Source organism: Esox lucius, chromosome 2 (genome assembly GCF_011004845.1).
Source record: "Esox lucius isolate fEsoLuc1 chromosome 2, fEsoLuc1.pri, whole genome shotgun sequence".
In the NCBI taxonomy this organism is placed as follows: domain Eukaryota; kingdom Metazoa; phylum Chordata; class Actinopteri; order Esociformes; family Esocidae; genus Esox; species Esox lucius.
In genome coordinates, this window is record NC_047570.1 from 12,562,414 (window position 1) to 12,588,641 (window position 26,228).

Consider the following 26,228-nt stretch of genomic DNA (forward strand, 5'->3'; position numbering starts at 1 on the left):
TTCTGGTTAATGGCCTCTACTTAGTTCAGTCCATTTGCTATACTGTATGTGAAAGTGGCTGTGGGGGTCACTTTCCTTCAGATGGAGGGCTCTCTTCAGAAACACATACCTAACTGAAATTGTAATGTTAAGGCATCTTCTTGTTGACAGGGATCTTCATGCTTTATTGTATTTGCTCTACAAATAAATGGTTGATTTAAGCTTTTTGTGTAGCAATTCTGACTGAAAGGACCATCCTGAGAGAGTCTAGCCTAGAAAGCATTTTAAAAAGTTGCTCATTAATGTTCTGTCCTGCCAGGGACATAGCTTTAGGTTTCATATTGCTGCTGTGTGGACGTTGTGCAGTGTTTTTTTCTCTGGTCATGTGGAGCTCACTTGGTCAGAGTATGGTGCTTGCAATGCCAGGGTTGTGGGTTTAATTCCTGAAGGGATCTAATACAAAAATGTTGGAACATGTATGCACTCCTGTAAGTCATTTTGAATAGGAGTGTGTGCTCAGTGACCAGAATGTAAAGGTGAATGCTGAGGCAGTGTTAATGATGTTAAAAGGGATCCAGGAGAAGCAGCCAAGCCACTCCAGACTCCCCACACAGAATCTCTTGTTTCCCTGGCTTCTGTACCTTACTGGTGCTCAGGAGGAGCTCAAGGTGGAGGCAGCCCGAGCATGTGCTTTCTCTCTCTGTCTCTCTGTCTTGCCATATCTCCAGCAGACAGGCGGTGCGGTGAGCCGATCTCTTCCGTTGCAGCGCTGGTTCAGGTTTCCTCTGTCTCTGGTTGGTCCTGGGGCTGACCTTGACTCTGACCCTGCCGATTAGATCTGCCCAGTGCAGCAGAACCCCCCCCCCCCCTACCGTTCTTGCCTCCCCGCTCTCGGCCCTCGGTCTGTGGTAGGTCATGCCTGGCCTGGCGCAGGTTCAGCTCACAGGCTTGAGAACAGCAGTAAATACAGAAAGACAACCAAAAGGATATGGAGGATATTCTGCCTTTTCCTCTCACACGTGGATGAGCATGTGGATATGGATATATTTGCATATTTTTCTTTATTTAGTGAGTGACACCTTTTTCCTACGTACAGTGGATATAAGAAGTATACACACCCTTATTAAATGCAGGTTCTGTTGATGTAAAAGCTGAAACCTAGACAAATCATGTCAGACAAGATCTTGTGACCAACAATATTATGTGTGTAAAACATTTTATCTGTAAAATAATAAATAATACAAAACGGTCAATGCCTTGGTTGCATAAATTTGCACATGCCACAATTAATCGTTTCGGGAAGCATCTTTTGCTTGGATTGCTGCAGTAAGTCGGTTTGGAAAGGACTCAAGCACACAACCCAGCACACTTGTGACTTGACTTGCGATCTGTTCAAAGGACGTAAGACTTGACTTGGACTTGTAGTCATTGGACTTGTGACTTGTGTCAGGGAAATGTTCACACTTGGAAGGTAAATAAAGAATAGCTAAAACTAAGGAAAAAAACCTGCCTTCATGCTTTGTTCTGGTCTGGTAGCTCAAGCAATTACATTTGAAAATCACCTAGGTAACATCCATTGGTAAAATAATTTGGCTACAAAGATTTTTTACATTCAGTGAGAAGCCTAATGATAGTTTGCTGTCAGGAATTGGGCCTGTTTCTAATCTTTGCCAGCTAATTCGTTACAGAAGGTAATATCTAGCCAACACATATAACCGTACAGAACACAAAGAGCTGTTAGCTCATGGCTAACCTATGTAAAATAGTCAGACAATATGGGTAATGCCAGCCTCAACATTATCATACTTCAATTAAACATTAAATGTTACAGTTAAATATTAGTGTACTAGGTTATCAACTGCTGATTTAAAATAGCCCATAAAATAAGTCATCCCCAAAAAGTGCACCTTAAGTATAAAGAACTTACTTTGGACTGATAGACTATAACTAGAGCCTATAGTGCTTAAAATACTTGAGACTTGACTTGGACATGCATGCAGTGATTTGAGACTTGACTTGTCTGAAGTGACTTAAAGACATGTTTGCCTGGTGGTGCTTTCACTTCTATATAATGGTCATGGAGAAATCATTGGATGTGGTATACAGCAGTGTCTCCCAACCTTTTTCAGTTACTGTACCCCCAAAGGGTTTTTGCACTGCTTTCAGTACCCCTGAAGTACCCCCTCATGTTAATTTCACTAGTAAGTCTATGGTGTCATGAGTGTTTTCAAGTACCCCCTGTGGAGAGGCCAAGTACCCCCAGGAGTCCTAGTACCCCTGGTTGGGAACCACTGGTATACAGCATAGTCAGATGATTATACATGAACATGAACTCAAACACACATATACCCCATTTATCCTTTTAGAGAGCAATCACCTGATCATTTGCACTGAAGTTCTTAGATTGTTTTAAAACGACCCATGACTGACTGGAAACTAAACTCAGATAATCGGTGTGTTGTGCATTGGCGTGACTGTCTGGTGTTGCATCAGAACCAGTGGTCAATAACAGAGCCAGCTAGCTATCCAGTTGCTTGACGTCACAGTGAGTGACAGTAGCGGTGATTGGTCTCTGGTCTGCAGTGATTACTACCGTCCCCTCTGTCATGTGGACAGCTAAGGGCTCCCAGAGACTTTTATCCCACTGCTCACTCCTACTTAGGGATGCCACTCTCTCAGGAAGACGCACTGTGGGCCTCCGCTGTAAGCCTTCTCCACCATTCTGCCTGCAGAGAACCACTTTCACATTCACATTCTTGTCATACCCCTGGTCTTCACTGACTGAGTGGTTGATGGATACAGAGTGACACTCACATGTAGTCACAGGGACACAACACATAGGGCTGCTTTAAACATCCCAGCTGGTGTACATCCATTATATTACTGTAAACATTCCTGCTGGTGTACATCCATGATATTACTGTAAACATCCCAGCTGGTGTACATCCATGATATTACTGTAAACATTCCTGCTGGTATACATCCATTATATTACTGTAAACATTCCTGCTGGTGTACATCCATTATATTACTATAAACATTCCAGCTGGTGTACATCCATTGTATTACTGTAAACATCCCGGTGGTGTACATCCATGATATTACTGTAAACATCCCAGCTGGTGTACATCCATGATATTACTGTAAACATTCCTGCTGGTGTACATCCATTATATTACTGTAAACATCCCAGCTGGTGCACATCCATTATATTACTGTAAACATCCCAGCTGGAGTACATCCAATATACAGGTGCAACTCAGAACATTTGAATATTGTGGAAAAGTAAATTTTTTCCGTAATTCAAATCAAAAGGTGACACTCTCATATATTCTAGATTCATTACACATAAAGTGAAACATTTCAAGCAATGGTTAATTAAAATGTGAAAATGTTGCATAGTCATTGCCTAACTTTTGTGAATTGAATTAAGATCCTTTTGTGTAGCGATTCTGGCTGAAAGGGCCGTCTTCCCCTTGGTTAAATCCGCAGTCTTTACCATGGTTGTGGTTGTGTGTACTGAAGACTTAGAGAGTTAATTAGCTGAGAGCTCTTCTCAGGCCGATATTTCTCTATTGTAAATTGTTTTTATTTAATATTTTGAGATACTGGATTTTTGATTTGAGCTGTAAGCACAAATTATACACAATATTCAAATTTTCTGAGTTGCACCTATATTAATATAATCATCCATTATATTTCTGTTAACATACCAGCTGGTGTTCATCCTTTATATATCTGTTAACATACCAGCTGGTGTTCATCCTTTATATATCTGTTAACATCCCAGCAATGTTGCTTAACATTGACTTGCATATTCTTGTGATTTTGTGCCATTTTCATGATTCATTTTGTTCATATTTCCTCGCCTTTTTATCTTTTAAAGATTTTTTGTGTGGCATGTATATATTTTTTGATAGAAATGGGTGAAAGATAGAGGGGAGAGTTCTTACTGTGAGCAGTGGGTCAGTTTCAACCACGAGCAGCACCACGTGCTCCAGAGGCAGCGGTCCGGACCGCCAGATCACCCCAGGCCTCCACCTGTTGGTCTTTGACAAGAGACAAGGTTCCAGCTTAGGACGTAGTTAATAAGAATCTCCTTATTTACTTTAAGTACACACATACACCTTGACATTGTTATAGGTGCTGGTGGCAGTAGACCACAGAACATCTACACAAAGTTGACATAAAACTACATACAATTGGTGGAGAGTATAAGATAATGATCATACGATCAGTGAATATATAAAAATACATGGACTCACAGATTCTGTGCACGTTTATAGTATCAGTATATTATACCTAGGTGCAGGGTAATGAGTTTGGGCTGACGTTTAGTGCAGGTATTTAGTTAACAGTTAGGGAGTGTCTTGATTTGGCTAACATGATTTTATTAGTCTCTGTGGGGCAGATGGCTGGATACTGAGGGACACAGTAGAAAGACACTGTTCAGGTGGTGGCATATTTGGGTCATGACTGACTTATAGCTAACAATTTACCCATTGGCTCATCAGTTCCAGAATGGTTGTTTGACTTCAATTGAAAGATTTTAGAGGTTTGACTTATGCTACTTTATTCCCTCAACATATTGGTGCTGTGGGTCACTTGGGGGAAATGTCTGAACCTGACACCTTCATGAAAGAGATGTTAGAATGGGCTGATGTGGAGTCCTGCTTACGGGTCCCACGCTGGTACCTCCGAGCGCTCCAGTACCACCCGCTACCTGCAGGCTACGCACATAACGCCATGATGCCTCCTGCTGCCTGCTCCCTCTGCCCGGCATCACTCCTCACACGGAGAGGCCTTCTCCCACTAAACCTCCTCCCACATATGGAGCTGGAAACATAAATCACAGAAAACCAAGGTGTCAGCTTTGGCAACATGGCTGCCTCACCTTCTTCCCGTCCCCTCCATTCCCCAAGCCCCCGCTGGGACCGGTCACACGCGCACACCACTCCCTGCCGTTCAGCCTGTGAAACAACCAAGATCCGCAGAGCCCAAAGACTCGAAGCTAAACTGAGAGCTGCAGGGGAGTGGGAGTGGCTGAATTGGTGGGCATGTTCTGGCCCATTTATATCCATATTGCGTTGCCCATCCCTTTGCCTTGTTCCCAGGCATCACGTGCCACACGTCCGGGCCGGTCCCGTTCAAGTCGTGGAGACCAATAACATGGATGGTATGCAAATGCAGGTGATTGTCGAGACAGGGGAACGCGTGTGTGTGTGTGTGTGTGTGTGTGTGAGATCACAGCAGCAGAGCAACACTGCAGTGGAGTGTTGAGTTACAGCGATGCTCCATGTCTGCCGCAACATTAGTGACAGCCAGGCGCTGCCTGAGAGTAGAACACACCATACACACTTAGTGAGATAACGACCACTCTACCTGTCTGGCTATTCATCCATGTCTCCGTTTGTTTCTGTGTGTGTGTGTGTGTGTGTGTGTGTGTGTGTGTGTGTGTGTGTGTGAGAGAGAGACTGGTGGACTGAAGTTCAAGCCTACAATTTTAATCTTGCTGCAGTGGCTCATGTGATTAGTCGTGTACCAGTGGATGGTGTAATTTGTGGCGTCGGATAATCAACACATTTGGATGGGTACAGCTCCTAGGACAAATCCCAGTCCTGAACCAAACTATTCCACTCCAACACTGCAATTATGTGGATGTTGAATAAATGAGGATTGTTTGCAAATAGTCCTTTGCTGCTGGCATTGACCCCCCTGTGAACGTACCGCTGGGAGAAAGGATTTCTAATGACCTTAAGGTTATTATAGCTGGTGGGGTTATGGATGTTGTTTTTTTGTAACTCATCAGCAAAAAGATAACATGGCCACCCTGTAAGTTTGAGATAATTACATAACAATACCCTTTGGCTCAGAGAAGGTAATAATAGTGAGAGTATTCCCTCAGGTTTAACCAGCACATTGCTACAGTATCAAGAATTTGCAATTGTACATTGCTCATCAGCTGTACTTCATATTGACAAATGATCCGTACGTGGTTAATTGATGACAATGGTGTGACATGACTCTGTGGTGTGACATGACTCTGTGGTGTGACATGACTCTGTGGTGTGACATGACTCTGTGCTGTGACATGACTCTGTGCTGTGACATGACTCTGTGGTGTGACATGACTCTGTGGTGTGACATGACTCTGTGCTGTGACATGACTCTGTGCTGTGACATGACTCTGTGCTGTGACATGACTCTGTGCTGTGACATGACTCTGTGGTGTGACATTACTCTGTGGTGTGACATGACTCTGTGGTGTGACAAAAACATTGTTAACATCGGATGTAAATTCACACTATGCAAATACGAGGAAGTAATGTTGAACGTTGTGCTTGCTGAATAATGTAAAACAAGCAATACTGATTTTAACAATAGAAACAGACACTATGACATCACTATGACATCTGTGTTTGGGAGGATACAGTTTAGGGGAGGTGACTGTGTGCCGTCTGTCTGACAGGGACTGGTGGCATGTAGTCAGTGGGCCAGCAGACTGATGTTGTCTATGAGTGAGGGCAGACTGATATTTATGAGTGAGGGCAGACTGATGTTGTCTATGAGGGAGGGCAGACTGATGTTGTCTATGACTGAGGGCAGACTGATGTTGTCTATGAGTGAGGGCAGACTGATTTAGTCTATGACTGAGGGCAGACTGATTTAGTCTATGACTGAGGGCAGACTGATGTTGTCTATGACTGAGGGCAGACTGATTTAGTCTATGACTGAGGGCAGACTGATTTAGTCTATGACTGAGGGCAGACTGATGTTGTCTATGACTGAGGGCAGACTGATGTTGTCTATGAGGGAGAGCAGACTGATGTTGTCTATGAGGGAGGGCAGACTGGTGTTGTCTATGAGTGAGGGCAGACTGATTTTGTCTATGACTGAGGGCAGACTGATTTTGTCTATGACTGAGGGCAGACTGGTGTTGTCTATGAGGGAGGGCAGACTGCTGAAGAGGAGGAGAAGGAGTAGTTGGGTAGGATGAGGAGAAGGATGAAGTGTATTGGTATTGGTAGGAGAAGGAGGAAGTGTAGAGGTGTTGGGTAGGTGGGGGAGGTGGGAAGTGTGTCTGTGTTGGGAATGTACACTTCAGACTGGCCAAAAATAGGCCTACCCAGCGAAGTCAGAAAGTGAGAGACATAGTGTGTGTAGAGACATATTGTGTTTTTAGGGCACCACTCTGTTCTTCCCCATCCAGAAGTGGTGCTGACAATAGCAGTTTCAGTTTGACCTTCGTCACCAGCTGCTCACCAGCCGGTACAGCCTGGCATGAGCTTAGCTACCTGTCTATTGTTCTGGTGCTCTTCATTTATTTATGACATGTTATGTTTTTTTGTCTGGCTGATTAAATCCATAAAATATGTCTAGGAGGTCATGCAATCTAAAAAGCCTATTGCATGACTGCATTAGACTATTATGTTGTTGGTCCACTTCCTTTACAGTATGTAAATGCTTACCTTATAAGCTTACCAGAATGTATGTGTAGACATTTCTAATATACAGTATATTGCTCATTTATTTCAAAATGATGTGGAGATATTGGAAGTTTTATGACTTTACTTTTTTAATATATTTTTATTTGGCTATGTTAGATCTGTTTCAATTATTTCTAATTAATAAATGTTGTAGTTGGAATTCAGCTGCAATATAGGATTTCAACCCTGACACTAAAGACATGATCCATCAGTAACACTGCCTGCTGAGCTAACATGTGCTGCTCAGCTGTAAACAAACTTCATGCCTAGAAGTAGCCCAAAAGTAGCCAGTCAAATTGGTGGTGCCAATGTTCATGAATACACAACTCAACCATGCATTGAAACATGTTTTAGATTGGACTTATCGGGCTGATTCCTCTTCCTCCTCCTGCATAATGTCTCAAATGTGTTTTCATGCATCACGTTCCTGCTTGCTGGGCTATAGGTCTGTGTTTTGTGGTCTGTGTTCTACTTACTTGTACACTTCTTTCTCACTTAACAAGATTTTGGTCGCACAAAACTTTCCAATGGTGAATCCTCTGCCATCTTTCACTCTTTTTTGTTATAATGTTAATGATACATTTTTTGTCAACAACACAATCAATTATTTGTTGCACCGCTAACAGAAAGTGTATTTGTTGTATTAAGCATAACATCTTAATTGAAAACATTTATTATTTATTAAGGCCTAGCTTTGTAATGTTGGGTGTTTGAATGCAATCAAAATACACCTATTCCATCTGTTTGAATACAGAGTAAATGAATGGACTTAAGAAGCTACAAAACTGCACAATTTATACTATGATCATCATTATAACATTATTTGTTTATTTTCATTTCACTTTCATCACGGGCACTTTTTATTGAATTGTACTCTCTAAGCCTATCTGAAACAAAAGATATATTTCCAAATAAATGACTGAAAAAAAGTTGTTTTACATTAAAATAAGACAAATGTATTGGACAAAGTAAGATATCTTTAGTTCAAAAGCATGTTGTTGCTGTACACTAAGCTTTGAAGCTACTATGTTGGTTATGTGAACGCTAGCTCACAAAACCACATTTTCAGTTGCTGACAAGCAACAAGCAAAATGGTAAAATACGTTCAGATACAAACATTAATCTCTTAATTAAACATTATTATGAGTGCTTACTCAGACAAAAAAAAAGTTATTATATCGGCATATTAAAAAAAAAGTATTTTACACTCACGTTTTTTTCTGCACATTTTTATTTGACTGGCAGAAAGAAGTATCATTAGACGTCCATAACTTAGTAATGGCAAGCCTGATTGGGAAAAGGTACATGGATGTAAAACATACAGCTCTGGAAAAAATGAAGAGACCACTGCACTGCTCTTTTTCTTTCCTTTCCAAAAATTGGAAAAGGAAAGTTTTGAGTGAGGAACAGAAGCATTCAATTTGCAGTGGTCTCTTAATTTTAACCCTTCTGTTACTCACTCAGAACCTTCCTTTTTGACTTTTATTGAAAGGAAAGAAAAAGTTGCAGTGGTCTGTATATATATAGGTAGAGACACTGAACATCACAAAAACATAATGTTTTCTTTTTTTTATTTGAATCCAAAGATGGGAGTGGGTATGTGATCTTAATAAGTACACTTATCCTAGGCCTATGTTGTCCATGTTACATTAGCCAAGCTTCCCTGCTTCAGCCCCCCTCCCTCTCCTAGCCAGGCTGAAGGTTGGTGATGTTCCCCTGCAGTCACATGCTTTATGAGGAGGTAGAAGAGATTTGGGTACATAGCATTTAATGAAAGATTACTGTTATGTTTAGTGCCGTTGTGCAATTTTCCATTTAACCACAGGCTTCAACCATCATTTAAAACACTGGCATCAACCATGTTTTAAGACAAAGGCCTCCCTGCCATTTTGTTAGCAAAACAAAATGTCAGCCATTCACTGGCCCTGTTAAATAAAATCACGAATTTATTCAAATAGGATTTAATTATTGTTTTTGTAGGCAAAGTTATTGCATGTTTATCATGGTTTCCTAAACCTCTCCTCAGATCCCCTTATAATTTTATATTTTAGTTTTAACCCTAAACTTGCACACCTGATTAATTTAATCAACTAATCATCAAGCCTTTGATTTAATCAGCGTTGTCAGTTTAGGGATAAAACTATAATGTGAAATCTCTGGGGAGGCCCAAGGAGCACTTTGGCAAATCCTGTTTGGGCTAATTTATCTATTGTTAATGGTATCCTAGCAGAATACATGGCAAAACATATTTCTGTTTGTGATTTAATATGATTGCTTTAGGATATATGCAGGCTGTTTAACTATTGAAAATCCAATACTGCAGTATGTGCAATTCACCAATATGGGTTTTTGTGCATCCAGTGCAGTGGCTTTGCTCAAATGGACGAGCTGGAGCATGACGCAGAGACTTATTTAACCTTTAAAGGTTAATGGTCCTTCCCATGGGGCTGAGCGCCTCTGAAACAGTGGCGGTAGTTGGGCCATGAAGTCAGAGATCACTGACCTGTACAGAGAGGAACACTATGTTACACATGTGAAGGGACAGGAAACCTCACGGTCTAATGGTCTGTATAGTGTTCTCCATTCTGTGTTTTTTACTGGCGCTCAGAGTTGGACACTGAATAAGAAAGAATATAGAGTCCTCCCTGTAAATGCGGTGCTTCTTTGACCTTTGAATGCTTGTGTAACAAATCCTGGAGAGCCGTAGTTGTTGGATTCACGTGCAGGGCACGGACAGATTTATTGCAGCAGTACAGAACAAGACAAGGCGTTGGACAGGCAAAGGTTGGTAAATAAATACCAATAGATGAAGAACAGGTAGATTTAGCATGAAGCTAAATGTGAAAGTCAAAGGCACGCCTAAGGTTTGGATTGAAACTCAGTAGATACGAATAGAAAGAAGAGATTCAGTAAAGCGTCTCAAACAAACAGTACCTCACAAATGGAGAATGGCTAACAGATTACCGAAATACGAAACAAAACTAGGCTAAAGTAAAAACATGTGCCAAGATCAACAGAAACAATATGAAGACAGGTGCAATTAGTTTTCAGGGGAAGGGGGCGTGGTTCAGATGGAGGCTGGTTCCAGGTTATGGTAGCTTGGTTGACCTCAAGTTTGTATGAGATATTAGACTCTGGTCTTGAGCCGGGATGTATACGAAGAGAAAGGTATAGGCTAATATGTATCTGTACGTGGAAAAAATAAAGACTGTTATGGTGGAGATGCTTTGTTTTTCTTTGTGAAGAGAAACGGGTTTATACAGGAATGTGTGCAGGAGCCTGGCTAATCTAACTCCATCCACTTTCAGCTTCTTAATCATCTGTAATCTGGTGCCAGCCACAACAGGGATCTGTATTAACAGCAGACTGTTACTAACAACACATTGTTTTGTGTCAGGTAAAAACCTAACTGAGTGTTAAGGGAGGGTACTGACAGAAACAGTACAGGGGATTGTGTACCTCTGATAAATAGTTTCTGATTTTAAATGAATGTGGCATTCTCATCTCCCAAATCTCTTTGTTAATGGCTGAACTTCATTTCACTGAGCCAGTGATGGGATGACACTGGCTGCCCTTCAGGACTCATCGGGAGGCAGGCTTGGTTCGGAAGCCTAAGAACATTTCAATTAAAACAACATGGTCAGTAAGTAGGAAGGGGACACAGATTTCATTGATTCATTTACTAATTAGCTCAAATCAAATTTACCATAAAACTTAGGTCTGGAGGAACACATTTTGAAGAAGTATTGCATTTTTTATTGATGCTAATAATATCAATTATAAATGTTACATTGTAGCAAAAAATAAATAAATCAGTATCTCCTTCCTTTCCACCGTCATTCTCTGCTCCCCCTTTCCTTTTAGGATATATAAACTACTGGCCCTCCATCAGCACATTAATCGTGTTTGTATACAAGGTTTACTGGGTCTAATTATGAACCATGTGTTGGCACCGAGAAAATCACAAAACCACATCATACACCAACATGATACTCCAAGATGTATTCATTGGTCAAGAACCCCTCTCAGTTTTCCATCCTCTCGTCCTCCCTCCCTCCCTCACTCCGTATCTTACGCCTCTCTTCCCCGCACTCTCTTTTGCTCTGTCTCTCGTCGAACACACGCTCTGCACACACTCTCTCCTACCTCACACACGGACGCTCGGGTGCCGCGGAAGCCTTTCGCTAGCTAGAGTTTTCTCTCCTCCAAGGAAAAGTGCCGCCAGCGCAGACAACAAGACAATGTTCTGGTCCTGACTAACATTGAATGGATTAGCCATCTATTCTGAGCACTAATGAGATCAGGGTGTCACTGGAGACATGGGTCGCAGCGGCAGGGTACCTTTTGTTGAGCTCCTTGGGGAGTGTGTTCCCTGTCAACCCTTCAGCGCTGGAAATGGCGTTCTGATGCTGAACAAGGAAGACGCGCTGCAGGCGGATGCCAGCCAGTAGAAATTACATGTTTTCCTTAAACTGGTTTGTGGTGTGGATTCCTAGTAGTGGTGGACAAAATGAAGTACCAGAAATACATCACCGTGATGCAGATGGCCATGGGAGTGACTGCCATCAACCGAGACAATTGCATCCCCCCTAAGAGACAGTTGTGGTAAGTATGAATATCAGCTCCAGGGGGGGACCGGGGTGATGCTGAGGAGAGGAGGACAGCGGAGCGTGCGAGCGGCTACTGTTTCACTCTTACCTAATGACAGCAGGGAGGAAGAGAGGCGCCTGACACAGCCATTGTACTTCTGCTCCGGCGGCATCATTAGCTTGTTAGCTTTGTTGTCAAGGAGAGTGGAAGCCTCTGTGTGACATGCTTAGTTGGGGTGAGCAGCAGCTGTTTGCGGAAGTCATCTCAGGCTCTCTGTCAGTGCTCAGTAATGCTACAGTTTTACACGGCTGTGGTAGTGGGTTGGGAGCGGAATTGGTTCTATCCGTGTTTTTCTGGGCAGGGCGATTGTCAGCCTGAACAGGTACATGGTTCTGTCCTGTATGTGTTTAGGAGAGGGAGATTGTGAAACCTTGGATGATTTATCTGTGCCTACATTAGCAGGCTTATTTTTGAAGTGTTCCCGTGTTTCTCAGGCGGTGGTTGTAATGTATCTCCCCTGGTGTGTTGGTATTAGGCAGGATTGCATTCCAGTACATTCTACTTGCATTTGTGCCTCTGTTCTCCAGAGGAATACACTGTGATGATCTGGAATGAAAAACCAAGGGGAAACTAAGGATACATTATTATCTAGACAGAAATACCTTTGATGAATAATATCTTATTCTGATGAGTAGCCTACTATGTCGACTGGACATCAGTGCATGTTTGTTCCTGTCTTTGGAAGAATTCCAATTATGTTACATCTGCTATTCATACAGTCCATTTCTTAATAAGTAAGGCAATTATTAGAAATGTGTATACTACCGTACATAATCAGAATTATTGGATATTATTAATAGTTCAAGTGAACCGCATGAAAATATGTAGCATGACAAATTGTGTGGTTCAGTACGTGTTCATGGTGAGTACTCCAGTTAAACAGGGCTATGGATGCATAGTAAGCTTGTTGTTACAAAGGATACCTATTGCTGAGGGATCGGGGGTGTATCTAATCAGTGCCCTGTCATGCTCTTTTGACTTTGCTCTGTGATGCAGGTTTCAGTCTTTCCACCTGTCTGTTAACAACCAGACGGATCCATCCATTATACAGTGTCCAGATGTGACCACGCTATATTCACCTTTACCTTCTAGCTCAGTTGTTCAGTTCAGTTCACCCCGTGGCTATATGCTGCAGTCGTTTACTGCAGCAGTTGTACCAGAACAACCAGAACAAAAGCAGCGTGCCAACCACATGATCAAGAAATCAGGCCCTTACTGCTGCAGGATATCTGATAAGGTTAACAGGATAACCTTGTTAAAGACCTGACCAAATAACAACATCAATCATTGGATTAGGAATTAATGCAAGGGATTGGTTGGTATTTCTTGGTTGCAAGCTTTCGTCTGTAATCCAGTCATGTCAGGTGACATTATCCATTCAAATTCTGGGGTATTAATCTTAAATTACAAAGTGATACTTTTTTTGGTTTCATTTCAGCCCATTTAGCTGAGCAAATTCTGGGGGATATATGAAACCATTCTGATTCAGAGTATGAAGAAGATTCCAAATCACCTGTCGAAGGCTTTTTTTCACCAATTAGTCTGTTGACCAATCACGTCAGATTACGTTTTACATCAAGCTCTTCTAACGAGCCAATCTGAAAAATCACAGCCTGAAAGGTTGAAAGGGTAAGGAATGTGTTCTATCCCAGAATGTTTTCATCCTTTCTGACCTCTGTGAATGTTGTCACCACAGAGCATAGCATTGAGCACTGAGGCTATTTGTTTTTACACTTGTGGCTTTAGCTAGTGGGTCTCAGGGTCATCCCATCCCATTCTGGTAGAGGGGGCGCCCATTAAAATCAGACAACCATATGGATACATTCATTTGCCTTCAGGCAAAAGCTAGCTAACTCTTCCGACTGCTATGCTAGCTCCTCCACGTCAAATCTACAAGGACTGCTGTCTTTGTGGTGTCCTGTATTATGAACCTACCCTGAGAACTCCAGCTGGAATGTTTTCCTGCACTGTCATTCTCTACATGTTATCAGACACTCCTTCCACTGCAGTTGTTTAGATGACGTTAAAATAAGGGTTGTTGTACGAATCATTGGCATCAGCTATTGGATCATCTGTAACCGATCACAGTATCAAAATGAATGATACATTCTAAAATGTTGCTTTAATTAAAACCCATGCATCTTCTGTCTTTGGCCCAACCCATCGGTTTCTGGGACCAATCAGGTGGTTCGATTGTTTTGGCAACTGGGTAGTCATTGGGGAGGCGTTCAGATCCACAGTGCTTGCAGAGAAGAAACAAACGTCCATGGGCGTGGTATAGCGTTTGTCCGGAGCGGGAGTTTGGGTCGCCAGGCGATTGTCTACCCAGATGTCTGCTGCTTCTTCGACAGTGTAGCCTGGTGTCGTTCTTTCCACCTGCTTAATGATGCATGAACAGCCCCCCCACCCCCACGCCGCCACCCCAGTCACCCCTCCCTGAAATCGTGATGCGGAAGATAACCACAAATGACAATGGCGTGCCTCAGTTACCTCAGCGGGTGACAGATAGCAGTTCCCCATCACAATGCGGCAGCCTTCAGGTGACAGACAACCCTCCTTGACCACAGACACCCTTCTGTTCGTGTCCAGTGGTCAAATGACCTCTGAAGTAGTCTCTCTCAGGGAAACACTGTGTGTTTATTTCATTGGTCCATTTAGTGAATCGCATGTTACTACGTGACGTGGTTGTAATCTCCTCTCAGCTGGTTTATGGCACTAGGGAACTGAAGGGAACTGATTGCATTTGGTTTATTGACTCTTGGCTGCCCCCATGTTCAGCCCATATTGTTCCTTCACCTCATGCATTTGAATTAGGCACTATTCACGATGGCTGTAAGTCAGTATAGCAGACACAGCAGGGTGCTCTGTGTGGAGCCAAAACTAACCACATTCATAAGGATTTGAGGACGACTGTTAATACACATTATGACTGCAGGATACTGCAATATTGAATTGGTTATATACGGTATATAAACAATAAGGGACGCGGGGTGTGGTATATGGCCATTATGCTGTTCTTATGTGCGACGCATCGTAGAGTGCCTGGACACAGTGCGAGATGCCCCCCGAGATGCCTATAAACTGGTTACTAACCTAATTAGAGCACTAAAATGTGATGTCATGGCCTTCGTATAGCACAGGTGTCAGCCAATCAGCATTCAGAATTCAGACTACCCTGTTATATAAATATATTTATTGGTCAATTAATTGATTAGCAGAGAGAAAAAAGAGGATCATAGACAAGTAGTGATTCCTTTTTTAATTTTGATGAACTGACTGACTTTTGATATGACACATTACTTAAGAGAATGATGATCTCACTGGCACTTTATTTCTCTCTCTCTCTCTCTCTCTCTCTCTCTCATTAATCAGATTAATTCTCTTAATTTATGTAGTTGATGCCCAAAAACTATAGTTTTTAAAGCAACGGTACATTAATGATCAGGCAGCAGACATCTGGGGAGTTTGTGACTTCACGCTAATGTCACTACGATAATGGCTCTTAAAAAAGCCTGGCTAGAGGAGTAATGACAACGAGGCCTATCAGACATTTATGCCTGCCAGGAAGATACAGACATGAAGTACTCTGTTAAAATCAGTGAGTCAGAACGATGCTTCACGATGGAATGACTCACTGGCAGGCTGACAAGATGGAATCACTCCCTGTGCCACAAACACAAAAGGACAGGATAAACTAACTTACCTCATGTCCCTCTCATATTGTCTAGATGTCTATTTTTACACATTTCACACGTCTAGGAAGACAACGTGACTCAACCTTTACTGTGTTTCTGTCTTGTCAGGTTAGAGAGAGCCTCATACTAAAGTTGCCTCACATAGCATGGGTAGGCAACTAGATTCAGCCATATTCAGATTTTTTTACAGAGTGGATTGTCATGTGTAGCACTTATAATAATTTGAACACTGCACATGAACATCAAGTAATCAGTAAAAAAGGTTGTATATAAAAAGGTCTCTTTGTACATTTATTTGAGGATTTTACAGCCTGACCCCACAACATACTAAAACATATTCAGGCTGATTTCTAATAGTATATTAATGTGTATATTAATATGATTGAAGTAGGGTTTGAAATGCCTCAAATATATTGGGAAGTTTAGAAAAACATCACACAATGATTGTATAATGATTGTATATGATTGTATATGATTGTATATGATCGTATATGATCCTACATGTAGAATGTATTTTCGATTTTATTTCCCTTATTTACTGCCAGTTTCTGTCTATGTTGCATGGATTTGTACAATTCATTTGAAAAGTGATTTCTTAATATTTTGTTGTGTTACAGACCGTTACAGATATTTAATTTTTTTTGCCAACTATCTACACACAGTACCCAATAATGATCCTCCAAGTTTGCCAAAGTACATATTTTTTTTTATATGTAATGCGTATGTATTCAGAGCCTTATTATACTCCCATGGTTTCTTGAAGATACATTGTCAGATTGGTTGGGAACGTCTGGATTTTGTTTCCGCTTGCAATGCAGCTTTTGTGGCTTGAGACGCACAGTTTCAATTCATGAGTTTGGACGATGTTAATAATGCTTATTTCAGACTCAGACCAAGGGACAAGTGACTCCATGGGCCTTCAAGAACAACTCAGGTTAAGGGTAATTTCAGTCAAAATGGTATCTAGGTCAGACTTTAAGTCTGTAACACAACAAAATGTGCTGAGAGTAGCTATTATATTGTTTACCAACTATACAGATACTTCTTGTGTGACGTTTTCCTGCTCTACAAGCGAACAAACCAGGTGCCAAGCGGCTTCTCTCTTTCCTTATTCATTTAATTTTACTAGTTCTCTCAAACGCGCCATTCCAGAAACCGTCCTCCCAGATCTAGCTAGTTAGCTACCTATTATATTGTTTACCAACTACAACGTTACTTCTTCTGTGAAGCTATCCTGCTCTACAAGCGAACAAACCAATCATTTGCGAGACATCGCCGCCTAATGAAAAGAAATGTAATGGCTAGCTACGCAACAAGGCCGCACAACTATAAACGCTGAGCATGTCTGCTAACTGACGCACATGACATTAACAAGGCAGACACGCAGAAGTATAAATCAGGCTTACGGAGGGGGGTACTTTCTGAAACCACTGTATGTGCTCCCCGTGGTCTCATATTTCTAAATTATTTTGAAGGTTATTTTCTTACGTTTGCAGGAAAGATTGTTTGCTGTTATGAGTAGTTAGGTTCTAAATAATATAAATATGTAATGAATATGTTTGTCATAGGAACAAGAAACATTAGGCCAAAATCATATGTTTGGTAGATTAAGAATAAGAAAGAAATTAATGGTTACGTCAGCAATTGCAAATTACCTTTTAGACAAAGGAAAAACTCTATAGTGGATGACCAAAGAATGCTCTGCATAATAAAGAAAAAAACAACAAGGATGCAGGCATGCATTCGTCAGCCAATACTGTTCGTAGAAGATTTCAACAGACGAATCACAGAGGCCAGTCTGCAGTTCTGAGCTTCGGTCCTGGAGGGCCACATGTGGTTTCTGCTTACACAAGGTAGTTACTTAAACTCACCTGGTGTCCCCAGGAGGTCTGAATAGGCTCCTGAGTAGGAGAGGATTAAAATCAGAAGTGTTTCGGCCCTCCATGACCAGAGCTGATTAGCCCCATTAAAAACCGTCTGTTTCAGAAAACGGTTTTGTGTTTAAGATGTTTTTCTTCAGTTGTTTTCATCACATACAAATTCAGGTCGGGCTAATCAAATTATTTTAGCAATGTTAGAAACTTTTAAAAGTTAGGTTTTCTTTGTGCAGTTATTTCCTTTCACTTTTACGCTCCATGCCCATAGACAGTACATCACAATGGTACACACTCTATGTGTTTTGTCACTTAAAACAGCAGGGTTTCTTAGTGCAGCTGGAGAAGCAGTCAGGGGAGATGTGACGTCGGGAGGAAGATCGCGTGTGGCTATGGCGTGCTAGGCTGTTGGTGTGTCTTTATTTGCCTCTCCACTGGGGGTCGTCTAGTTTAGAAGTGACCGTTGGCCTGTCATGTTTGATATGTCTGAATGCTTAATCCGTCCATCCATCTGTCTGAGTTGTCTAGCCTGCCTGATCAGGGTGGCGATCCCTCCTGTCCTGCTTGTCTGTCCGCTGTTCTCCTGGTCACCTCATGTCAAAGGGCTTACATGTGCTCACTGAGTGTAAATAACGCCCTGCTGCTTTTTTACTCCTCAAATAGACTTTCCAGGGATGTCCACTCGGTTTTATATGCTTGACGTTGTTCTTTGGCGTGAGGGGATGTTGTACATCTTAGGGATGGAAATGAGAAGCAGCATCATGCGTGTCTAGTCACCGCCTGCTGCAACTGGGGACCTATATTATATGAGTAGCAGTGGAGGGGCACAGGGGACTTGATGTCCTGCCAGGCTCAGCCAGGAGAGCCCCTAGAAGGGCATTTGCTGACTGGACCGTCCTTCAGTCTCTCAGACTCACTGGTTGAAACAAAATGGAAATGTCTGTGATGCACCGCCAATGTGTGTAATGGCCCAGATCCAATAATACATGTCTGCTCTGTTCTTAGTTCCTCTACTTCTCATTTTCTCCAAGTCCCCTACAGTGAAAACAGGTATCTGTCTCACATGTTTTGGCCTTCACTGATGTGGTGAAAGTGCAGTTGTTCTGCCAAGTGCACACTTTGTGAGGAACTGTCATAACAACATACTTCAGAGGTACTTCAACATCGTCATGCTGAAGTTCCCAGTCCTATCCAATGGATTTGGACACAGTAGCGTTGGACCTTATTTTTGAGCAATCTCAATGTTGAATAGGTATTTCGGCCAGCTTAAAATTTGCTTTACATTTGGCCTATTATTACTGTTTGTGCTTTTGTCTGAATAGGCAAAAAATATTCTCCAGTTAATTTTTTTATACTTTTTTTTTAGCTAGTCGTGTGTCTTATTGCTTTTTCTGATATTATTCTGTTATCATTCTCTGTTAGTCTAATACATTATCTACTAGATATATATGTGCATCCAGTTATTGTAAAATGTACAATTACAGAAAGAGAATGTGTGTTCATTATAAATTTTCTATTCATTATTTGACTTATTTTTTGTTGATCTTGTTATTACAATATATGGAAAGATTAATTTGTGTGACATAGTTTGCATTTCTTGATATTAGAAGCATAATCAAAAGCAACATATTTGTTTAATTTATAACTTTTTATTTCAAAAACAGTTGGTATTGACATTGGTCTGATGAATAACATTGGTATCTGCCAACAATGTTCTTATCGTTGCATCCCTATTGAATAGCATTTAAAAACAAACCAGATTTTTCTGCTGAAAAAATTTGTATGTTCAAGTCTGATGGTTCAAACGAAGGACCAACCTTTCTGGCACTCAACGCATAGACACTCAGAATAGAGAATTGATAGTTGATCCTATGATAGAAAACATTTATGTTTATTGCCAGAAAATTCTAGCTACTCTATACAAAATGTTCTTTGCATGTGTTTGATTGTTTTGTAGGCAGCTGAGAACAATGTCAATAGGAATATCTTTCATATGAAGGTCAACTGTTAACGTTCTGTTGCTGTGTACCTGTGTATCTTTAACGTTACTTCCTGTGTTTCAAGGTCAAGCACTTGGATGAAAAGCTCTGCTCACAGGTGTCACTTTACACTGACTGGCCACATAGGCCATGCCGAGTAATCATCATTGTTACTACAATATAGCAGAGCCTCAAAAACAGTAGTATTGCCAAATAGTATTTGAGTGATTAGACATGGTTAGTAGAAGGCTTGGGAGTTAAACTGGCATATTTTAAAACGCACACAACTATTGCAGTGATGATATAAATGTCTTTTATAATACATAAAAACTGAAACAGATTATCCATAATAGATGTTTTGCAGCTAAAGCTCCAGTAGGTGATCACTACCCAGTAGAAAACCTCTGTATGAAGCATAGGTAATGGTCTGGTACATAAATTAGACATAATTAGTAGACGTTTGTCAACCCCCAACATATTGTATGATATTTAATATAGAAAAACAACTCAGTCAAAAAAGTATTTGAGACGAAGTCAGTGATATACTTCACACAGCCTTTGACCATATCACCAAGAAAGGAACCTACTTGATGTTAGAGTATGTTGTTTTTTGTAGTTGTTTTTTACAGAGTCCCAAACCTTAACCATTCAGAATCCATCCCTAAACTGTTAACTGTCAAGCTGTTTTTGTTATAACCATGTTAAAACCATATTGCAAAAACCTGTAACAAGTGTATGCAATTCAGTGTAGGTAGAAAATTGATGTTTATCATTGGTGTACCCTAATTTCTGTTTTTTTAAAGGAACAATATTTTTGTTTTGTTGTATCAGACATTCTCCGTAACATATCTACAGTAAGTTGATGAAGTTATTTTGAGTGTGTACAAAAGTGCGTACTTAAATGCATAACTTTTACAGAAATCAGTGGAACATGGAAAGGCTACAGTATCTCTCTTTTATGTCCGTGTCACAAAGAGACAACATCATCTTGTCCTCAAGCCCATTAAAAAACACTAGCATAAAAAAAAGATCTTGGTTAATTTAGCTATAATAATCGTTTCGTAAATGCCTTATGTGTTCAATATGTCCAATAAGTACTACTGATGTTTATTCTGATTCGTTTTAACTGACCCTGATCTTTTCAAGTTGTTTCAGTGATGTTAAAAAAAGTGTTACAGCTGTAATCTGAATAGATTGTTAAGTGTTTTTCTTGACAGCTGCCAGGGTGATGAACACATTTCATGAACCGTAGAGCATTGCTAAAAGTATGAATCGTTTGCAAACGTAACATCAACAGGTTTCACCTTATGAACTGTGCATCCAATACCTCATGTTCCTTTGTAGAGATGTCTGTGTCACCATCTATCATGAATGATATGTAGGGGAGCTCCATCTGAATGCAAGTCTTTATAATAACTCATTCTTAGGAATCTACTCTAAATGTGACTCGGCCATCTGGATGGAATCCTCTCTCGCCTGCTCTGTACAGTAAGACTTTGGGATGGCTGTCAGACGCTCCTTTGTATTGAATGGAGTGTATGTGTGTATTTGTGTGTGTGTGAGAGAGAGAGAGAGAGAGCATTCTGGTAGCTTTGAGAGTAAATCCCTGGTGTGTGAGGCGTGATGGTCAGTTGCAATGCAGTGAAGAGGTGATAAGAGAAAATCCCAGGCAGCTTCCACCACATTAGGGTCATCATTATAGGGCCGGTGGCCAGAGCAGTGAATGTGATCCCAGGAAGGCCACCGAGGGCAGGCATTCCCCATGCTCTCCCTGGAGGGTTTGGATTTTGGGAGCATCATTACCAAGGGAATATATTGGCCATCACAAACCATTTAAAAGATAAAACGTGTCTGTGATGTTCTCTTCTGTCTTACGTCTCTCCTGCCATTAGATCAGTTGAGAGGCCCAGTGGTGCCAGTACAGAAATAGGAGGCCCTCCTAAACACGAAGCAGCGGTCTTATGCTCCTAGCCTTACAAGCAGAGAATGTTTCTTGTTAGGACATTTCTTGCATAGTGAATAAACAATGAAGTAACCGAAAACTGGAAAGTGTTTCCGGTTCAGCCCTGAAGGGAGTGCGCTGATCTTTGTCTCGTTGCCTTTATCGAATCAGCTCTCAATAGACCCATTTCACGATCCATACCATTTACTGCTCATAAAAGCGAAGGAGATGTGTATCGACGCAGCCCTAAGGTCCAACATTCTGCAGGTCGAAAGTGCTTACCACACATGCCTTGACGTTACCTGAATAAGTAATCAGCCTGCAGTAAGAAGGACCAGGTAGTCAGCAGTATTGTATTGCAGTAATGTCACTGAAGCCTCTATACCCAGAGCTCTCAAGTGCTGCTGTTGGTGCAGACATGCTTGGAGCCATTTCAAATAACTTTTCCAGACCAATTTACAAACCTTTAAGAGCTTAATTATGATCCCTTACACTCCCTGTCTCAGTCCTCCAACCCTCTTATCACCTCCTCGCAGCCTGTTGGAATGCTAAAAGTGGTTGGATATAGCCGGAACCAGCAACCAAGCAAGGGACGGATATGGGGATCCCCACGGCAGCACCATAAGTCATCCACCGTGACAGAATGGTCCAAAGGCCCCTCGGTTCTCACATCTGAACCCCAACCCCCCCCCCCCCCCCCCCACAGACCGTCCTGTAGCGAGACAACCTCCTAAACCCCCGTTCTTTACCGGATCTTCCTGGGGGGGAGGGTCCTGGCTCTTCTGGTCTGTCCTGTTCTGCTGGCTGAGGCTGGGTGGGAGTGTGGCGGTGAGTGGCTGTGAGCCATGTTCTTCATGTTGGAGCTCTGGCTGAATAATGAAAGAGGAGGAGGGATGCTCCGTACCTTGCTTCTGTCCCCCGGCAGGCACATGACGTTAAGGCCAATTATGCACATTTGCCTTGAATTCCACTCAACCCAACAGGGAAGAGTGTGCTCTAAACGCTTGGAGTATTCTCTACATACAGTGATTCTCAAACTGGGCTCCCAAGGTACTACAGGGGTCTGAGGCCAGAGGAACAATACCAATTTTTACACAACAGATTAAACAGATTTTAGCATAGGCATCCTCAAAATAAGTTTAGATGGTTTATTGAAGGGACGTCGCTAGGCCTATTTTAGGGGGCTTTAACCCCCCTAAATTATTCATTAGCCCCCCTAAATAAATGAATATATCAGTCAATATATTTTCTCAGTGATTTATTTTTTTCTTCACTTTAAAACTTTTTTTTTTATTTGAAAAATGTCATGTATGGAAATAGTTTTAGACAAGTTGCAATTTGTGAAATTCGACTGGCACAACAGACCAGGCGTCATGTAATATCAAAGTGATCAGTCTTGTTTTTCCTTTCGGGGAAGGCAAGAAAGCTAGCTATAACTTTCTAGTTGACACTTCATTGATGACTTGATCAAATGATTACTCTGTACAAGAAGATGTTTTTCAAAATTGCTGTTGGATATGCCGATAATAGGGGGTTCTAGGAGATCAGTTAAGTTCAATTCTTTGGTTTCAATGGAACACAGTAGCAAAACTGTGCGTGTTGTTTGGGTTTGAATTTAACATATTTCAACGTATTCTGTTCAGAGGAAGGGAGATCCGGTTATTAAATGTTTTAGAAATTATGATAAAAATTGTAATGACTTCATTCTGAGATTAATTGACTAAATGTGTTTTGAAATGATTCAGAGAAATCACATTTAGAAACAGAATATGTATGTAGATGTTCAGATGTTACCATAAACTATAGGCCAAGTTGACAAAAGTATTTTGGTAGTTTTTGTGCCTTTTGTAGATGTTTTATGGAGTGGTCTTTTTCTTTATTTGGATAGAATTTAATTAATTAGATTAGTGTCTTACACAAACTATGAGACAGGTGTACTTTAACCAATCTTGACCAAAAATAACTTTAGTTTTATCAATTTTACATGATGAAAATATGTTTAGGAGTTTATGCCCAGACCCTCCAAACCGAGGCTTAGCCCCCGCATCCATGAATTTCTAGTGACGTCCCTGGTTTAGTACAATACAATGTAATATTATTTATCTATGCTTGTTTGTTGTTGTTATACACAGTACTCCACTAACCAAGTTTTAATGTAATATTTATTTTATTGACAATAAATAAAAACTAGTAGAATTCCTTCACGGCACTTGTATCTCTGTTGCCAAAGTGTGTACCTGTACAATTTTATTTCCCAGGGCCCAAGACTTGGTTAATTCGACCATGCACAGATTGAAATCGACAGTAAAATCTCTATTTTAATCTGTTGTTTTGTTCTAAAAATGAGAATGTCCATGATGAGATGAAGACTTCATAAAGACTTACCCAGATTCTTGGCTGCCAAAGCTTTTTTTCCACTGTCCTTAATTAAGTTGTGTTCTTTTATATACTTTGAATTAATTGCATTTCATCCTCCTGCTTCGTGTGTTTGTCAAGTGACTTCGTCTTGAACAGCAACAATCAAAGTCACTTAAATTTAGAATAATTATTTAAAGAAGAGTTGTGGTCTCACATCAAATGGTGTCTGGGGAAGAAACGCCAAAGCATTCCGATCAGTGAAATCAAGACTCTGTCTAAGGTGAGACAATAAAAGAAGAGATATTTTGACCCCCCTCTCAGTTCCTGGTTCACCTGGGTATTAGCTGGCTCCTGAGTCAGGCCCTGCTGACATGGACCTCTGTCCCTTCATTCGGTGTGGTGTCCAGTGTGTGTGTGTGTGATGACGTTTCTGTCTCCCTGTCTTCCCAGGGTGACTCCTACGGATGGCCTCTCGGGGATCGGTGCTACGGGGATAGGTACCGCCGCCACGTCCGCCGCCATTACAGAAGCTCAGGAATCAGCAGCAGCTGCGGAGGAAAGTGCCGCCCTGGCCCGCGCGGCTGCTCGTGCGCGTGCCATGGGTGGGGCTGGTGCTATTGGAGGAGGTACTGTAATGTTTGCCACCTCCACACTCTCGCTGCCCGTGACCCAGGGCAAGCCCTCCCTCCGCCGGATCAAAGGGCGCATTCACCGCAGCAAGAGCCTGGACAGCATTGACCTGCTGGACTCCAGTGTAAGTTCAAACAGACTGTGTGCTGGTTGGCGTGTTATCAAAGTCCGTGTCCTCGCTTTGATGGTTTATTAAGGCCATGGATAGTGTGTCAATGGACCTCCAAACAGAAATGCTTGTATTGGTACTTTGATCCTCTCATCGACTGTGGTCTCCAACCCCTTGAATGTTTGAATGTTTGTCACTCCAAAACAAATTCAACTACCGTAATTCTAACTGTGACCTGGTTAATCAGTGGTATCAAGTTAGTTACTAAGCGGGGTTGGAGCAAAAACCGTGCAGCACGGTTGGGGTAAGCTTAAAGGCATTGAAGACCCTATTACACATTGAAGTCTTTTCATGTTTTATTGTACTTGATCAAATGGGCTTTTTAGTCCGCATATAAAAATAAGTTCAACCATGTTCTTACGACATTGTCTTACATCAATGCCATCTGCGCTCATCAGTTTGATAACTTGCAAACACTCAGGGATAGCTCAAAAATAGATTGGTTTCAATGGAGTCTGATTAAACCTGACCACAATCTTCAGCAAATTCTAAACTTTTCTACCCAACTCTACATTACGTTCCAAATTTAGAGACAACACTTTGGAGGATGATCAAATAGATTTATAGAGATGAGTAGCATGATGTGCTCCTCATGCTCTGTAGACACTTCAGTAATGATGATAAGTAACATGACACAGTGGTGCATACAAATGAATAATCTTAGGAGTTTGTTTTATTCAACTATAAATAACAGCTGTACTATTGTTATGTATAGTCATGGTAATTCACCAACAACAAAGTGAGTTACTGTTTCCTTGTTTAAAATGTGTATGTAAATGCGGACTACTGCTTTAGGGAGAATGACTGTAAGGTAATAGAAAGACACCAGCTGCATTTTTTGTTCCCTTGAGTGTAAAGCAAAGCTTTGATCTCTATCCTCATGAAAAGCAGTTGCTGTTTGAATGTGTTCCCTTAATAATATAGGCTTTACTGATTTATATAGGCTCTAGAATAGACATATGTTATTAATATATACTCAAGTGATTTATATAGCCCCTAGAAAATATATAATGTATTAATATAGACTCAACTGATTTATATAGGCTGTAGAATAGACATGTTTTAATAATATACGCTCAACTGATTTATAATGGCTGTGGAGTAGAAATACAGGCGAGGCCAAAGGTATTGGCACCTTTAATGCACAATTTCTTCTAGAAGTAATCTAGTCATCAAAAAGTTTAAGAGATTGTTTGAATGGTGGAGAATGCACCTTGGTCAACTGCCATACAGATTCAAGCTGACCTTCAGAGAAAAGGTACAATAATTTCAACTCATGCTATCCTTTGCCAACTGAGTAAAAGCAGCTTATTTGTTTGGAGATCCACTTTTGAGAGAGATAAATGTAAGAAAGCCCAACAGAAATTTGCTAAAACACCCAGAAACATACCACAATCCTTCAAGGACTCTCCTGTGGACAAATTACACCGAACCAACATTTTTATGTCTTTATATTTACAGAAAA

General features: G+C 41.2%; 1 protein-coding gene and 1 long non-coding RNA gene across 13 annotated transcripts in view; one reads left to right on the forward strand and one right to left on the reverse strand.

Annotated features, from left to right (window-relative positions):
* The window catches only part of tjp1a (tight junction protein 1a), a 134,094-nt gene that overhangs the window by 9,625 nt on the left and 98,241 nt on the right, over nucleotides 1-26,228 (forward strand). For 10 of the 12 annotated variants that reach the window (XM_020053859.2, XM_020053848.2, XM_020053826.2 and 7 more), the window contains exon 3: nucleotides 24,415-24,718. In XM_020053859.2, coding sequence (XP_019909418.2) covers nucleotides 24,415-24,718 — 304 coding nt within the window. Of the gene's footprint in view, nucleotides 1-11,937; nucleotides 12,072-24,414; nucleotides 24,719-26,228 lie in introns of those variants that run through there. The other 2 variants (XM_029114589.2, XM_013138364.4) reach the window with 2 other exon arrangements.
* LOC117592900 lies at nucleotides 9,911-11,714 on the reverse strand. Its single transcript, XR_004574634.1, has 3 exons — nucleotides 11,613-11,714; nucleotides 10,926-11,077; nucleotides 9,911-9,969 (listed from the first exon to the last, which is right to left on the reverse strand). It is a non-coding gene; the product is annotated as an uncharacterized LOC117592900 (long non-coding RNA).